This window comes from Phocoena phocoena, chromosome 7 (genome assembly GCF_963924675.1).
Source record: "Phocoena phocoena chromosome 7, mPhoPho1.1, whole genome shotgun sequence".
NCBI lineage: Eukaryota > Metazoa > Chordata > Mammalia > Artiodactyla > Phocoenidae > Phocoena > Phocoena phocoena.
Genome location: NC_089225.1, coordinates 88,662,818 through 88,680,551, shown reverse-complemented (window position 1 = coordinate 88,680,551; position 17,734 = coordinate 88,662,818). Strand labels below are relative to the sequence as shown.

The window sequence follows — 17,734 nt, the reverse complement described above, 5'->3', positions numbered from 1 at the left end:
TGTTTGTGGAAATAAATAATATTCTTGTGTGTTTAAAAATATATATCATAACAGTAGTTCATATGATGAAATTCTATGCCACTACTAAAAGTTTTCTTATATAAAAACGTTAGATATTATTAAAAGATCAGGATCATATGTATGGTTCCAATTTTATAAAAATACATATATCTGTGTATCTGTTTCCATAGAAAAATACTGGAAGGTTGTATTTTTTAAATGTTTATTACAGAAGGTAAAACTGTTTTTTTTAATTTTTTCATTTTTCTCCTTTGTCTTGAATATTGCCTGTATTTTTCATATTAAATTATGAATATTTGTTTAGTTTATATCTAGAAAAATAACCTATTCTACTTGTAGAGCAGGCTTGTTAGAGGACGTAGCATTTGAGACATAGTCATTTTTTATTTTTATTTTTTGGCCATGCTGCTACGTGGCTTGTGGGATCTTAGTTCCCTGACTAGGGATTGAACCTGGGCCCTCAGCAGTGAAAGCATGAAGTCCTAACCACTGGACCACCAGGGAATTTCCGACATAGTCTTTTAAATAGCTAAGCTTTTGAACAGTAGAGATAGGGGAAGGAACCAAAGTGAACAAAGGCAGGAAAGGTACATGGGCAAATAATCTGAGGTATATAGTAGGCATTGAAATGTCTTCTGAGTCCAGTTTGAGGGTCTTGGAAGCTAGTTGGGCCTTGTTATACTCTATAAAATCTGGTTAGTCTATGTAATCTCAATCAAATATTCATTTGTATAAATAGTTTAGCATATGTCAGACATGACTTTTCAGTGCATTTGTGTGAACGTTCCTAATATTAGTTAAATGTCAATTTTTATAATGGTGTAACCAGTTTGAATTATCACAATAGATACATACTTACATAACATTTGCATAGTTCATTTATTACCAATTAATGAATTTTTTATCCTCTCAATTATAGTGATTTGCAAGGAGTGAGAACCAATGCCAGAAAGGATGGAAGTGACTGGATTCTCAATGGAAGCAAGGTGTGTAAAGATGGGCTTCCATAGCCCTCCTCCCCGAAGTCATGCTGTGGGTAACAAAGCCTCAAAGACTACTCATCATTGAGTCTCTCAGATCTAGGGACTCACACAGGAATTGAGTTTACTTGAGTTGGCACAGGAATTGAACTGCTTTGTTTTGGAGACAGTAAAAATTGTACAACATTTATGTTACGTGAGATCTATTCCTCTTCTATGTTCCTTTTGCATGCCCCCTCACTAATATGAAAAACGTTTTAGCTTCCAAACAGCCCTTATCAAACCAGAAAAGGAAAAGGTGAGGTTCACATTGTCCAAATAGGGGACAAAGAGTTAATAGTTAATGAATTTGATGTTGGTAAGAAGTGGAAGAAAAGACTTATAAATAAATATCAAGAAGAGTTTCAAAAGATTTTAGGAAAGATATTTCTGATGGAATTTGAGAGCCCTTCAACGCTTCTGAGCCTCACATCAACCCACTGATAAGATTGGAGAGCACCTCTGATTAAGGTTACAGACAGGCTCAGAAGTAAATATATCCTTCAGAATCTAATATCACTGATGGCAGAGGTTTTTGTTTACCTAAAACTGTGTCTGGTATACACTCAGTAACTATTTGTTGTTGACTGAATATTAAGTGAAGAAAAGATATTCATTGTCTACACTAAGGAAATCTTGCTAAAAATGTTTCAAAGCCTGGTGAAGAGCTAATTTTTGTTTTTATTCCTTCAACGTTTAAAAAATATTTCTTATTAGTTTTAGACTAATACCTTTGCATTTGCAAAATCACAAGCTTGAATGTTGTGACACTTAAATTGCTATGAAATTTTCTAAACAGTCACTTTCCGTACTTACATTGTTAAGGACTAATAACAGTTTGTGGACTGACAAACTGTTCATCAGTCTGATGAATACGTTTTGAGTAGCCCAATTCTAAAGACCATTCCATTATCTAGTTTCATAGTTATTATACAGAAAAACAATGTCTGTGATGTCAAATAAATTTGGAAAACATGCTCTACTTCTCACTTTCTGAGAGGCTGATACGCATCATGAACTTCTAAGAGTTGGATATAGTATGTCTTTTGCCCTAGGAAATTCTCTTTTTATAGACTTATCTTGAGTTACTGTTGTTTTTCAAATATACTTTATGAAATATTCATCTACATTATTCATACTAAGGATTATAATAAAGCACTAACTGTGATATATAGTCAATTAACTCTTTGCACACAGAAGGGCTTGTTTTGACAGAATAGGGTATTTGGTCAAAAGTGAAATGGGAACCACGCTCTTCTATGACTCCAGCTTTAGAAAGGCCCAGCAGGCCCAGTCTGCTCAATTAGACTCTTCAGTGGGAACCACCCAGGAAAGTACCTCTGATTTTCAAAAATTCTGTTAGGAAAAACAAAAACTTTAGAGGAAGCAAAAGTAAAAGAATGAGTAAGTAAATATACTACATCAATAAGATGATCTAATATGCACCCATTAAAGCATCAACACAAAATTTTTAGTGGTATAGGAAAATAATTATATTAAGTGAAAAGACGATACTAACATTTAAGTGAAGTATGCATATAAAATGTAAATATAGAATAATTTCAACTATATTAAAAGAAAAAAAGACCAGAAAGGAAGTTCACAATGATATTTATATGATGGACTCATGGAAGATTTTTTTTTCCCTTTTTCTTTATAACACTTTTTCTTTATGTACTGTCTACACAACATCTACAAAGAGCGTATGGCATAGGCATTCAATACTAAAAAATAAAATAAAAATAAAAAAAATATTGACCTCACTAGGGTTAATCTCAGCCCTGTTAAAAGTTTTGACTGTCATAATTAGGAAAGAAATCAAGAAAGCCCTTTCTTACAAAGAGAATTCTCTTATAATTTTATTAGGAAAGAGGATCAGTCATGGTAGAAATACTCACATTAGATATTAGTAACATAAAGGTACTAATTCCTAAACAAACAAAAAAGCACTATTTCAGCAATTCAACTGTGGCAACTACACAAATGGTCATTATTATCTTAGACAGTTAGGAAATTGGGAGACCTGAATGGTTTTTGAGGAAAAGAGTGGTGTAATGGAGAAACACTGTAGAAAAAATTTTTACCATGATTTTTTTTTTGTTTTTGGCCCGCTGTGTGGCATGCAGGATCTTAGTTCCCTGATCAGGGATCACACCTGTGCCCCTGAAGTGGAAGAGCAGAGTCCTAACCACTGGACTGCCAGGGAATTCCCTAGAATTATTTTTGAGGAATATATTTTTCTCATTTATTCAACAAACATCCTTGAAGGCCTACTATATGCCAAATACTATACTAAGCACTGAGGATAGATATATGAATAGGAAATAGTCCCCGCCCTCAAGGAGCTCCTAGTACAGAGAGATGTTGAGAGTCTTTTATTATTGTGTCACTTACAACCATACCATCATCATTGCCTTCATTTGCTGTCATGTAGATAACACTAACATCATTGGCCCACTTCCCATTATTTGTAAGAATCAGTGCTCTGGATTTTAGAGCATAAATCTTATTATAAAGGACATGGATGGTAGGTGATGAGAGTAACCAACACCATTTTAGACCTGTACTATTTCAAAGGGACAGAGACAAAATTAGATCATTTGAATCTAGCTTGGAAAATGCTAAGATGATGGTAAATTCAGGATGCTATGGGAACACTTAACCCAGCTTGGGGAATTTGGAAAGACGTTTTGTTTTTGTTTTTTTCAGCCGCGCTGCGTGGCTTGCAGGATCTTAGTTCCCTGACCAGGGATTAACCTGCGCCCTCGGCAGTGAAAGCGTGGAGTCCTAACCACTGGACCGCCAGGGAATTCCCTGGAAAGACTTTTTGGAAGAGGTGATGTCTGAACTTTGTCCAGGTTGAGTAGGATTCATTGTAGCAGAGTTGGGAAAGAGCCCCCCAAGTAGAGGAAACAAGATTTCCAAAGACCCATAGATGAGGAAGAACTTAGAATATGGGGGACAGCAAGTAATGCAGTAGAGTTAATCTACAGAAAACAAGTGAGGGGAAAATTGGATAAGAGATAAGGCAGGAATGTAAGCTAGTGCCAATTTGTGATGAGTTTTATATGCCCTGCTAAGATTTAGAATTTATCCTGAAGCTATGATGAGGTATTCAAAAATTTTCAGATGTGAAAGTAGTATGATTAGGTTGCATTTTTGAAAGATCCCTCTGACATCATGATGGATAATAGAGTTGCACAGAGATCAGTTGTAGGAACTTAACCAGGAAATGATGAGGCCCAAAATAAGGTAATGGCAATAGAAGTGAAAGGAAGTGACTGGATTTAAAAAGTGTTGAAATGGGTTAGAGAGAACTAGATGTCAAATTGAATATGAAGCAGGATAATAATGTGATTTACTGACACAGGGAAAATAGATTGATACTCAAGATTAAATAGGAGTAGGGGTGATTAAATAGGAGTAGGGTATTCCTTGAGTCATCAGGTGGAACTATCCAGAAGCAGGTGTGTATACAGGTCTGGAACCTAGCAAGAAATTTGGCTTCCATAAAGATTTGGAGTCATCAGCATATGGATAGCAACTAAAGCCATGGAAAGTGGCTGAGAGGACCCAGGAAAGATACAGAGTGAAAAGATAATTATTCATATTTGCTCTGTGTATATTTGTTTTCTGAATAAATATTATCTGATAAACTAATATCTCTGTTATTTTATCCCTTCTTAATCAGCATCTTCCTTATTTAGGCCATTTGGAAAGAGGTAGGCCATCCATCATGAAATCGAAACTATGCCTTTTCAAAAACTGATAAATCCGAAAGTACAAATACTTTAATAGTATCGTGCCATTCAAAGGAGATTCTGTTTTCTCACCTGAAACTTCTTTCTAAAATATGGTTTATCATTTTTATAGACAATTTTGTTTTAATTGGAAAAGAACATAATAATGTTAATTATTATTATTATTTACAATACTAATAGTGGGAAGAAAATGAATAGAGTTCATTCTTTGAAGCATTGGATAATTTCCCCCTACTCTTTACTAGCCTCATGTATGAATAATCAACACTGCAGATATTCAGAGAGAGTACAGAGAGAGGTATGAAGCATGTTTTGTCCGGTTTAGTCTTCTTGAGTATACTTTCCCCTGATCATGATTTACACATGGACCTGAGTTATTGTGGAGCATCTCAGTATACTTGGGGTTTTTCAGGTATTCATCACTAATGGGTGGCTAAGTGACGTTGTGATCGTAGTGGCAGTCACAAATCGTGACGCTCGCTCTCCTGCCCATGGCATTAGCCTTTTTCTGGTGGAAAATGGAATGAAAGGATTTGTCAAGGGACGAAAGCTACATAAAATGGGACTAAAAGCCCAGGTAAGTCATAATGTAAATTTGTTTTCATAATATAAATCATTTATAAATATAATTCATATTTATTATTCATAAATAATTGAGTTTACTCAATTATGCTTTATATATGGAACTACATATAGCACAATCATACCTTCCTTCCTATGCTGGATTCTTAAAATATGCTTTTCAGAAATGATTATGGAAATTTATTCCACTGTTTATGCAACTGTGGTCAGCAATTGAAGTGAATCAGGGTATTTTGAAAATCTGCTTTAGAAAATTAACTGCATGATAATACCCTCTATTTTTGAAATTGAAGAAAATTATGAACTAAGAACAGAAAATATTTTTTCTACTATTTGGTAATTTTTCATTACCAAAAAGAAAAACATGTTTTACTTGATATGCATTAGGAATCCTTAGTCCTCAGTACCTGCAGAATTGGACGGTATTAGAGCTAGAATGACAGTGTATTGCAGTGGGAAGGCCGCTTTTGGAATCAGATAGACCTGGGTTTGAATCCCTGGTTTACCACTTACCAGTTGTGATCATTAACCACTCCAACTTGGCTTCCAGTTTGTTTTGTTTTTGTTTTTTCAATGGAAATAATAATCACCTCATCAGGTTATTGGGAGATTTCAGTGAGATAATTCTGTATTCAATTGTATGATCTCTTAGGATACTGCAGAATTATTCTTTGAAGATGTACGTTTGCCAGCGCGTGCCCTACTTGGAGAAGAGAATAAAGGCTTCTATTACCTCATGCAAGAGCTTCCACAGGTCAGAAGTATTAAAGAGTCTGTCTTTTGATTAGATAATGGACTGGAATAGAATAATATAGAACTATATAAATCCATGCATACAAAACTTGTGATATAGCCAGTCATTTGAGTATAACTTGAAGTTGTAAAAAAATATATATGACTTTTTTAGGCTGGACATGTGAATAACTGAACTCAGGGATATCCAATCAAAGCTTATAAGTGAATCAGGAAAATAAGATTTTCAGTTCTATTCCTTCTTGGAATGATTTTAGTGTCTTAACTACAAATCAAGAATTTTTAGCTCTTTGTAACGAAATATCAGCCAAAATATTTACCAGGTTTTTTTTTTTTGGGGGGGGGGTTGTTCTTTTTTAATAATACCTGGGAATCAAAGAAAGCTGTTAAGTTCAGACTAAAAAGTTTTAGCCACATAGGGTCAGCCCTCACTTCCGTGTTTTTTGGAGTGTCAGCATAAGAGGATGCATCTGTCTGGTGACAATCACAGCATGCAGTAAACATGAAATGGGACAAGGACTAGGGTCACTGGCACAGAATAGAATATGAAAATCACCAGCAAGATGGAATTAAACTGACTATGGATGCTTTGCACTAATTCAACCTATGCCCTTTAAAAATGTTGATTTCCTTAGGTATATTAGATGTGTGATATGCAGAGATCAATAAATAAAAATCGACAACTTTGGAATTTCTTTTCCCATAGATGAGTAAAGAGAAGAGGAAAATAAATTACTTATATACCTATATAAAGACAGTCATTCATAAAAATAAAATTTTTTTTAGAGACATATATGTGTCAAAATAGTCTTAGAACTCTCAGGGGGAGTCTTTTCTTATAAAGAGTTAAGAAATAATCTTTAGGAGTTTTATAAAGATTATGCAATTTATTTTCATTGAAATCATGTGAAAATCACTTGTGTAATTAGAATAATGTTCAAGACCTAATTTTGGGGTTATAGGAAAGGCTACTGATTGCTGAGTTGGCAGTTTCAGCCAGTGAATTCATGTTTGAAGAAACCAGGAACTACGTTAAACAAAGAAAAGCTTTTGGGAAAACAATCGCACATATACAGGTAAGCTTGTCATTAGTATTAGATAGTATCAGTTTACTCATCTGAAATGGGTCTAGGCTAAACATGAATATGGAGTAATTTTCATACAGGTGGTATCGACTGAAAAAATATGCACAACTTAAAAGTTGAGAATTGTGTTTTATTTGGTGCACAGCACTAAGCATGTAAGCACGAAATACAGCCTCTCAGATAGCTCTGAGGGACAGTTCCAAAGCGGTAAGGGAGGAGCCAGGGTACATAGGAGTCTTGCAACAGAAACCAGGTGGTCGGAACATCAAAAGATCACTGTTAATTAAAGAAAACCAGGCTTCTCAAAGTAATGAATGAATCACTTTTCTATGTATGGGAAGATCCAAGAGTCTGTGCTCATTGAAATGACTCCTCTGATATGCACCTTAACTATCTAGGGCCAGTATCCTGCTTTTCTCCATCCTGACTCCCCTCAGGGTGCACATTTAGGGGCTGCTGCAGTGGCTGCTGGCTTGATGGCTGCAACATCCATTGTTTATCTATGTGGCAGGCAACATTTTTCATCCACGGTGACATTAGAATCCATGGAAGTGGGTGAGATCACTTAGGGAGAGAGTAGAGATTAAGACAAAAGAGATCCTAGGACAGAGTCCTGAGAAAAAAATTCCAAGATTTAAAGGTAGAATAGGAAACTAAGAGCCTACAAAGAAAACTGAGACAGCTAGAAAGGAGAAAGCAAATCGGGCAAGTATTGTTATAGAAGCCAAGAGAAAAGAGGATTTCAAATGGATGGAAGCTACTTAGAGGGAAAATGAGATGAAGGTCAAAGAGTGCCCATTGGACATAATGATATGGAGGTTATTTCATAAGAGCCATTAATGGACTGGTGTGGTGCCAGACCCCAGTGAGTAGAGCAGTGAATGGAGATGAGGAAGTCAAGATACTGATGAGAGGCAACTCTTTCCTGAGTTTGGCTGTGAGGTAGCTGAGAGAAAGGATGGTAACTAGAAGGCAAGAAGAGGAGGGTGAGGAGGGAGGGAGGGAAATATCTGGAGATCAAGTGAAATATTTGGAGATTATTAATTTTTGTTATTATTATTAGGATGAGAATGCTAGAGCATATTTTAATACCTAGACAAAGGATTTAGTAAAGAGGGAAAGATTGTAGGTATGGAGAGCATAATTAACTGCATATGATCTTTGAGACAGTGTGAAGGTATGGATGCCAAAGTTTCAATACATGGAAAGATAGGCCTTCCCATCCTGACAGGAGAGGAGTTTCCTCCACTGAAACAGGAAGGAAGGAGGAAAGGATGAGCAAGAGTTCAGCTCCGTTGGTAGAAAATTGCAAAAGCTCTCTTCCAGAGACTTCCGTATCTTTCCTTATCAGTAGGGAAGAAAGAGATGTGAGTGAATGGGGCATGGAGGTAAGGAAGGTTTGAAATACCTTCTTCAGAGTGAGAGACTGAACTAACTAGAGACACTTACAGTAAGCTTCCTGGCAGTATTGAGGACCCAAATCAGGTTAGTGATCATGCACTTATAGCGGAACCTCCTGCTTTTTTGTGTATTAGCTTTACTAAAAGGGTTTTGCTCCCCAGGTTCAAGCACAGAGAAGGTGGATGATTGTGTTTAAACTTCCTGGGTTTTGCCAAGAAGTTTAAGTTATTTGCAGAAGAACTCAGTATATGGTAGCCATAATCACTAAAATATCAATCAAATTTTAGACCCTCTAGTCTCTCCTTAAAATGAAGGAACAGCTTTTAAGTAATGCAGTCATCAAAAAAACTGGAGTTGGAAGTCTAATTGAAAATTTCTAAGTGGAATGTCTTGGCTGAAAGGTGTTATGAAGGGAAAGAGAAAGATGAAATACTTTGGTAACTTTTTAGGACAGCATTATAGAAGTTAAGTTCAGGTGTGGTTTAAATCCTAGTACAGCTACTTAAGTCTCTGTGGTCTATGCAAGTTGTATTATCTCTCTCAGAAGTACTTTCTTATTGTTAAGATGTGAGTAATATGAGTAGCTACCTCATAGAGTTGTTATGAAGATTAGGTGAGATAATACACTTCTAATAAAGTGCTTAGAATATTGCCTGGCAAAGCGAGCTTTCATTAAAGTTATCTATTACAGTTGACCCTTAAACAACACAGGTCCATTTACATGTGGATTTTTTTCAATAAATACATTGGAAAAACTTTTGGAGATTTGTGGCAACTTAAAATGTGCAGGCGAACTGTATAGCCTAGAAATATCGAAAAAATTAAGAATAAACGTATGGCACGAATGCATAAAATATGTGTAGATACTAGTCAATTTTATCATTTACTACCATGAAATATACAGAAATTTATTGTGAAAAGTTAAATTTATCAAAACTTATGCACACAAACACTTATAAATCATATGCAGTACAACTGATTACACTAGGCTACCATAAAGCAATCATATTTCTGTTTCTTTGTTATCGATGCATGACTCTTCTTACCAATAAATAAATTACATTTCTTTTTCATGTAATTTTTTCATTTTGAGAAATGTTGATATACATGATTTGTTTCACTGAGCGAGTATGTATTGATTGCCTTCTGAAGGTTGTGTGTTCAAATGTAATTTGATAGGCATGACTCTGGAAATACACATTATAACCTCCTAGCAACACAAAGAGAGTGATACTACTTGGTATCACTCTGACTTTCCCAACTGTATCCGAAGTGGAATTAATGTCATTTGCTTCTCAAAATGTTTATTAAAATACTCATGCCTTTAGTCCTATTCTGGATACTATAAAAACTGAACCAAACAGACATATTTTTCCATCCCCTTGGTAATCTACACTTCCTGCGTTTATGAACTTCATATAAAATCACAACAAAAATGACTATAATATTACCGAGATTGCCTGTATAGCTCAGAACATTAAATGTTATTTGACATTTAACCATGAAAAAAAACTAGAAAATCGGTATAATATTTACACATAGGAGGAAAAGTTTCTTCCAAAATATTTATTTATTTAATAATATATATGTGTATATATGTATTTTGATAGCAAAAAGAAAATAAATATTCTTAATCCTTTTCAAAGCAAGTGCTATTTTATTGCTGCCTTCTTTCAAAGGTAGTTTACTAAAATTTCACTAGGTGGCAGTAGCATTCTGCTTCCACACGTATCTATAGCATTGGCGAGAGCCGTGTTGTTTTCCAAGTAAATATGTGGTTCTGAGATATTTCTTCTAATCTTCTTTTTTATATAAATAAGTATCTTTGAATAATATTTTCATATTCAATCTAGATATGTATTCAGAGAAGATGAATAACCAATAAGTGCTTATACCTCCTGTTACAGAGCTGGATATACAATGGTTCCAGTATTAAATTGAAATAGGAGACCTGTAAATGTTATATATTATATTTGGCAAAATCTCATTCTCATGACCATATAACGATTCAGTTTCCTTTCTCTTTGATATTCTTCAATTTTGAGCCTTTCTGACCACTTGGATGCGTTTCACGAAATTTATTTTTTTTTAAATTTTTTTAGTAGATCTTGAATTTTTAACTTAATTGTGATGCTATTTATTTATTTGTGGCTGCATTGGGTCTTCATTGCTGTGCGTGGGCTTTCTCTAGTTGTAGCGAGCGGGGGCTACTCTTCATTGCGGTGTGCGGGCTTCTTGTGGTGGTGGCTTCTCTTACTGCGGAGCACATACTCTAGGCACGCGGGCTTCAGCAGTTGCGGCTAGTGGGCTCTAGAGCGCAAGCTCAGTAGTTGTGGTGCGTGGGCTCTAGAGCGCAGGCTCAGTAGCTGTGGGCCACGGGCTTAGTTGCTCCGCATGTGGGGTCTTCCCGGACAGGGGATCAAACCTGTGTCCCCTGTATTGGGAGGCAGATTCTTAACCACTGCGCCACCAGGGAAGTCCCTAAAATTTACTTTCTTTTTAGAATGGAGACCTACCATACTTAAGTTGCGATAGTTACAGGATTTTCATGTTGTCTCATCCATACTCTCCATAGCTGCTGTCAAGTCTCATGATTTTCTATGGAATGGACAATACAATAGTAAAATTCAGATATTAAATAATGATAATGTCTGTCATTGATTGATGTTCCCTATATGCCAGGCACTGTGCCACATGGATTGTCTTTTTTTTCTTCGCAACTCCATATAATAAATATTATATTTATCCTTATTTTACAGATAAGGATATTGAGGCATGAAGAGGTTAAATAACATGCACAAGATTTAAAAAGTATTTGAACTCTGGAACCTACACTCTTAATGCATTCACTAGTTTTACTATCCAGAAATCTAACGTAGATAGACTTTTTCTGTTCTCACCTCTTTCACCCATGGACAATGAAGTGAAAGTTCAGTGTTCTTTTCTAACACAAGCTTTAGTTATTTCTTGTGTGGTATGTGCTCTTGATTCTAAGGGGACAAAGTATTAGGAAAAAAATAGGAGAGGCAACAAATAACATTTCTTCTTTACATTTCTCCAAAAAGGGAATATTTCGTTCTTAGACCTTGAGTGTGGGGTTAATTAACTATAAAATCAGGTAGCAAACCTAAGTTGTTGTAGTTTATACTTGAGCTGTAATATATTAGAGTACACCTAATGGTGATGTTTAAATGGAATACTGGGCTCAATAACTTCTCCAAGGGGTCTTCCAATTCCATGATTCTAAGAACTGTGTTATTCAGAACTCTTAAAGAGATGCCATCTGATCCACTTTGCAACTTTAGGGAAACTTCTTTAAATAAAATGCTAGCTGCAGTATTATCTATGAGTGACTATTAATGAATGTTAAAAAATATTGCTGTGAGCATGCTGATCATTCACCAAAAGCACCTGCTAATAACGTGTGGTACAATTATTACCTACCATTCATTAGAGAACAATTTCCGAAAATATGATACAGTGTTTGCAGTGAAGAGCAAAGACTAAACCTGTTTGGTAACACCCAACTCAATGCCAAGAGTATGTAAATATTTTATCTCTTATCCCCCCGAGAGTAACTTATGCACTCTTGCTGGCATTAATTCTGTCAAACCTGTTGACCTGAAGGCACTGAAGCAAGAATTTTCTAAATGAGCCCATTCTGGTCTGAAATTTAACTTCAGCTTCTAGAAGCTCCTAGCATTTCCATAGAAACACCTCTCTTATGAGATAATTGGGCTTAGAGATCTTGAATCTCTCATATTGTAAATAGTAATTTCTCAAATGTGCCATCGCAGGGTGGGGAGGCGGTGTGCAATAGTATCTTGAGACTTGTCAGATTCCCGCTTATGTTCCAAATGAAGTGTCATGGGCAGTGTCATTGACCTACACCAAGAGTAAGCTAAGACCTCAGTTTCAGGGATTTTCATGGAATATATAGTCATCTGTGTTCAATATATGGAAGGGTATTCCCCCGCTTTTTCATTTCCTGTTACATCTTGAGATTCTTCTGTGAGTACTCTTGGATGTGTGGGGTGGGGGTGGGAAAATTTGTGCTGATTAAAGGTTAGAGATTTGGCCTCATTAAATAGAAATGGATAGAAAGGGAGGTAGAAAAAGTAAGAGAAAGTATGAGAGAGGAAGAAAGTTTTGGTAAACCTGGCATGTTCTAAATTAGAGGCCAGGATACAAGAGGTGGAAAAGTGTGGTGCCAGCCTCCCCACTGCTTGGCTTTAGAATCATTAGATGCCAGTCACATTGTCTATTTCTAGAACAGGATGGAGTAAGCCCAAGGGAAAGGCAGTCAGTTTGGGTTTTCCATCAGCATAGTAGTTATGTTGATACACAGATGAGGAGTCTGTCCCTCAGAGCTCCTTCTCCAGCTGACAACACCCTGGTCTTGCCTGGTCCTGGGTCTTTTTATACTCCTTTTCTACTCTTTTCCAGAAATGGTAAGAACCCAAACTGTCTCCACTACAATGATGCTTTTAAGGGTTTGGTTTTGTGGTTTGAGATTGCTGTAACAAGTAGCAAAGGCAGGTCAACATCCTCTGAATATCTGGTCCAGGAAGCCTTCCTTCTTCTGAGAATGCAATCATGGCTTTGGACTTGCCATTGCGTACGTTGGGTGCATTCATAATTTCTAGTTTGAGTTTCACTGTGCCACCAAGTTAGTGCCACTGTCATTAACTTCCATGCCTTTTATTAGCCACAGTGAAGGTCTCAATCATAAATTCCAAGCAGAATGATCAAAACTCTGTTCCTATCTGAATTTCCACAAGGAAGATAGAGCCAGCTGACCATAGCTGAGCCTTGAACTTGAGCTCAACTAGAACGGGGTGTATTTTTGGAGGTTACCCAAAGTGGAAAGCCAGTAGTATTTCAAATTCAAGCCAGTTTCCTGAAGGTGGTTCAAGAGTTGGTGCCAAAGAGACCACATGAAAACTCAGAGTTCAAGGTGTGAGAGCCAAGAGTCAGGAATGCAAGAAAATTTGATTGAAGTTAGAGCAATCAAGAACAATTGAGGATGGTCTAGATAGAATGATTTCCAAGAATACTATTGGTTGTCTGTGGCCAGCAGGAGGAGGTATATGTGTATGTTATCGCTGACAATTCCAGACCATTCAGTTCAAGTTAGAGACTGTGCAAGCTATTGAAAGAGATAAGAGGGAGGGCAGGGAAAGGTGGAAGAGGTTGGGGGGTACTGGACTTTGATGTCATGAGTGTTCTAATTCTGTTATTCTCCCATTGAATTCTACAGATCTAGATTAAATACTTTGCAATATAAAATAATAATGTCTAATAAATATTTTTGATGTTGTCCCTCCAGCTTGTTATTTTATTACTTTACTCCCAGACAAAAAAGCAGAAAATGTGTATACTTAATTTCATTAATAGAGAAAAATTCTTCATGGATTTAGATTCTGGACAAAAATAGGTGTTTTCAACAGCTGTACCTAAAGGACTGTACCTCAAGATGGTGTTCACCCATTAAAGTCATGCTGTTTTTTGAAAAGTTCCCTAGATGGTCTAAATTTTTTAACCTAAAACATGAAATGTTATTTATCTATTTATCTACTTTTGCATCTTATCTTTTAGTACAAGTTTTCTTAGCAATGAAATATAGTGGGTTTTTAATTTGAGCTGTTTAGTTAACATATGCCTCTTTTTGGAGAAAAAAAACAGTAATTCCACTTTTGTTTTGCTCTAAAGATATTTTACTGTATAATTTTTGATATGCTAAGTGACTCAAAATATGCTCTTCTCCTATGCTCATCTTTTCCTTTCATTTCCTTTAAACTCAAGACAGTGCAACATAAGCTAGCAGAATTAAAAACACACATTTGTGTAACCAGAGCTTTTGTGGACAGCTGTCTCCAGCTGCATGAAACGAAACGTCTGGACTCTGCCACTGCTTCCATGGCGAAATATTGGTATGCGTGCTATGGTAATTAAAATGTGGTGTTTGCACAGATTGTTATGGAATTCCTCCAACTTGACACTCAGCCTTGAGGGTCTTAAAGGAAGAAGGCTAAGTAAATGAAAACTAGCAATAAGAACCACCTTTTTAAAAAATGCTGAAGGGCCCCATTAAACATATAAATTTATAATGTGCTAAAACTTACTCAAGTTGGTTTTTAACTTTTAGCTTGCCATTGAAAGTAAAATATTAAGAGACTAAAATAGGATGACTGATTAGTTCATTCAAATAGTAGTTTAATCTCAAATTATCTGAAGAGTGGCAGTATAGTGAGATCACAAAATTACAGTAATACTTAGAGTCCTGAGATAGAGTCCCAATTCTTTCATTAAATAACTGCAATTAAATTAAATTATTTCTAGGCCAACATTTTGATATCTGTGAAATGAGTAGATTGGGCAGGAGTTTTCTATTTAAGATGTTTTCCATATCTAAGAAAAATTTCTGAAGATTTGACTGTCCAATCAAAAGTTGTACCTGCTCTGTTAAGCAAAAGGAAAAAAAAATGTAGTATAGAATGACTTTCATTTGTATTAAAGATGATTAGCAATGGTATTAAAGATGTGTTAATGAAAAAAGACCCCTATAAGGCTTTTGTGTATTTTAGGATTTAAGAACATAGTTTAAATCAAATTCTGGAAATGGGTTTTGTTTCCTCTTTTAAAAACAAACATTCTCACATCTCATTAGCCCAAAAATAACCTGGAAAAAATTCCTGTCATTATTCATTAACTTGTGTTCAGTCAGAAGTAGAATGGGGAAATATGTAGAATAGTGGTTTATGTAATGATTCCAAAATAATAAAGTTGCCAGGTTGAAAAGTCATGTGGAATTACTAGAAACTTGCACTTTTGTGGGAGACATTTTACATTTACATCTTAGAGCAAGTTTTTTGACTAGTGGGAAAAAGAGTAAAAATATTTTAGATATTTTTGGAAAAAGAGATATTTGGATATCTGTTGGCCTTTTTGTTTTTTGAAAACACCAGGTTTATAGACATACTGGTGTTTCATATTGGAGCAGAGGGAGCAAGTAGTTTTAACCCAGCAAATACTTTACTAAAATACTCGCCAAATACAAAAATGTATAGAATTCCAAATATCATTGCCCCCTAAACCTTGTCTGTTAATCATCATATTGTTACTGTATTTCTCAGGAACATCCTGACCTGTGTCCTATGGCTTGAGTTAAAAATTATTTTTTATAGGAAAATGTGTCTATGCTTACCTTTTCTTCATATTTCCCACTGTTGAAAGTAAGTTGAAAAGATTTTGAACTAACTTGTATTTTATGTTAAGATGAATAAAGTTCCTACCAGCCATCTCATGGATTTTAACAATAGTTAAAATTGTTGTGATAAGATCAGAAAAGGGTATTTCTGAAGCACCTCATGTTAATATACATGTACTTCAGGAATAATAATTCCCAAATAATCTTTAATAAGTTTCCTATATGATAGTAGGTACTTTAATAGAGGTCTGCCCTCTTAGGTTTTCACTTTTACTTTCAGTTTATTTATGAAAAAAAATTTTTTCAGTTACTAAAATTCAGAATTGCAACCTTTAGGTAGGAAGTGACACATTTGAAGAAAAAAACACATATTACACAAGGCAAAAGAAAATAGGTGACTGTATAATTATTCAGTTAACTTAGATCACATAGAGAATCTGCATAAATTAGACCAAATTCAAGTTTTTACTACATTCTTTTCAGGCTTAAGGTAGCCAACACCTAATAAATAGTCTAAGCTTTCTACATTTTGTTTCTAGACTTAACAAAAACCCAGCCAGAAGTATAATTGATGAAGAAAGTATTTGTTGTATGAAAATTCTCTTGAGATTTATTTCACGTGGAATTTATATCAATCTTCTCTGGTTGGCTAATATGTCTAATTTTAATTGTTTGATAAATGTAAGCATTTAAACAATCATAAATAATTTGTTTCCTGATTGTAAAACATCTCATGAAAATTCATTTCAGATGTTCCTTTTCTGCTTTTTATTTTGGTCGTCTAGGGCATCTGAGTTACAGAACAGTGTAGCTTATGACTGCGTGCAGCTGCATGGAGGCTGGGGATACATGTGGGAGTACCCAATTGCCAAGTGAGTATGCCTGTTGTGTTACACCTTCTGGGTGGTGTGAAGAGAAAGGAACATTTCTTTAACTGTCCTTTGTCCATCGAGTACAAAGGGAAAGGAGGTGCAAAATCTTTGTATTTTTCAGCTGACTATGGAGTGTGTTCAAGTAGGTAGAAACAGCTTCATGTTATCAGCTCACCACTAGGATTTTGTCATATTTTTAAAAAGTGAAGATGTACTGCATTATACAATATACTAAATATAAATGTAAATATAAATATATAACATACTAAAGCTTTATTTGAATCATTATACAGAGGGATTAATATCCCTTTTTTATTGTTGAATAATATTTTATTATAATTGATTATGGTTAATTATTCAGGTTTTTTCTAGTTTTTTACTGTGACAGTGCCACAATAAACACCTTCATACATTTATCTTAGGTACATGTGTGTTTGATTACAACAGGACAAAGTCCCAAAAGTAGTACTGCTAGTTCAAAAGTATGCATATTTTAAATTTTAATGCATTTCCAGATCATTTCCTCCAGTTTGAAGCAACTCGTACTCAAATGAACAAAGTCTAAGGATGACTTCTCCTCCTAAGCTATGAATGTTATTGCCCTTTAAACTTCAAGTGAATCTAATGGGTAAAAAATAGGTTACTATTCTTCCTTTAATTTACATTGACTATTAATCATTTTATTTTGTTTTATTTTATTTCATTTTACTGCAGTAAGAGCACTTAACATGAGATCTACCCTCTTCACAAAATTTTAAGTGTTCCATACAGTATTGTTAACTGTAGGCACAGTGCTGTACAGTAGGTCTCTAGAACTTATTCATCTTGCTTAACTGAAACTTTGTGCCCATTGATTAGTAACTCCCCATTTCCCCCTTCCCTTAGCCCCTGGCAGCCACCATTCCTCTTTGAGTCTATGAACTTGACTATTTTCGATACCTAATGTAGGTGGGATCATGTAGTATTTGTCTCTCTGTGACTGGCTTTATTTCACTTAGAAGAATGTCCTCAAGGTTCATCTAGGTGGTAA

At 35.3% G+C, this 17,734-nt stretch overlaps 1 protein-coding gene across 1 annotated transcript in view; it reads left to right on the top strand.

Annotated features, from left to right (window-relative positions):
• The window catches only part of ACADL (acyl-CoA dehydrogenase long chain), a 37,045-nt gene that overhangs the window by 15,392 nt on the left and 3,919 nt on the right, over positions 1–17,734 (top strand). The window contains exons 5-10 of the mRNA XM_065881033.1: positions 941–1,007; positions 5,214–5,378; positions 6,036–6,137; positions 7,099–7,212; positions 14,428–14,555; positions 16,618–16,704. Of these exons, the coding sequence (XP_065737105.1) occupies positions 941–1,007; positions 5,214–5,378; positions 6,036–6,137; positions 7,099–7,212; positions 14,428–14,555; positions 16,618–16,704 (663 nt within the window). The remainder of the gene's footprint in view (positions 1–940; positions 1,008–5,213; positions 5,379–6,035; positions 6,138–7,098; positions 7,213–14,427; positions 14,556–16,617; positions 16,705–17,734) is intronic.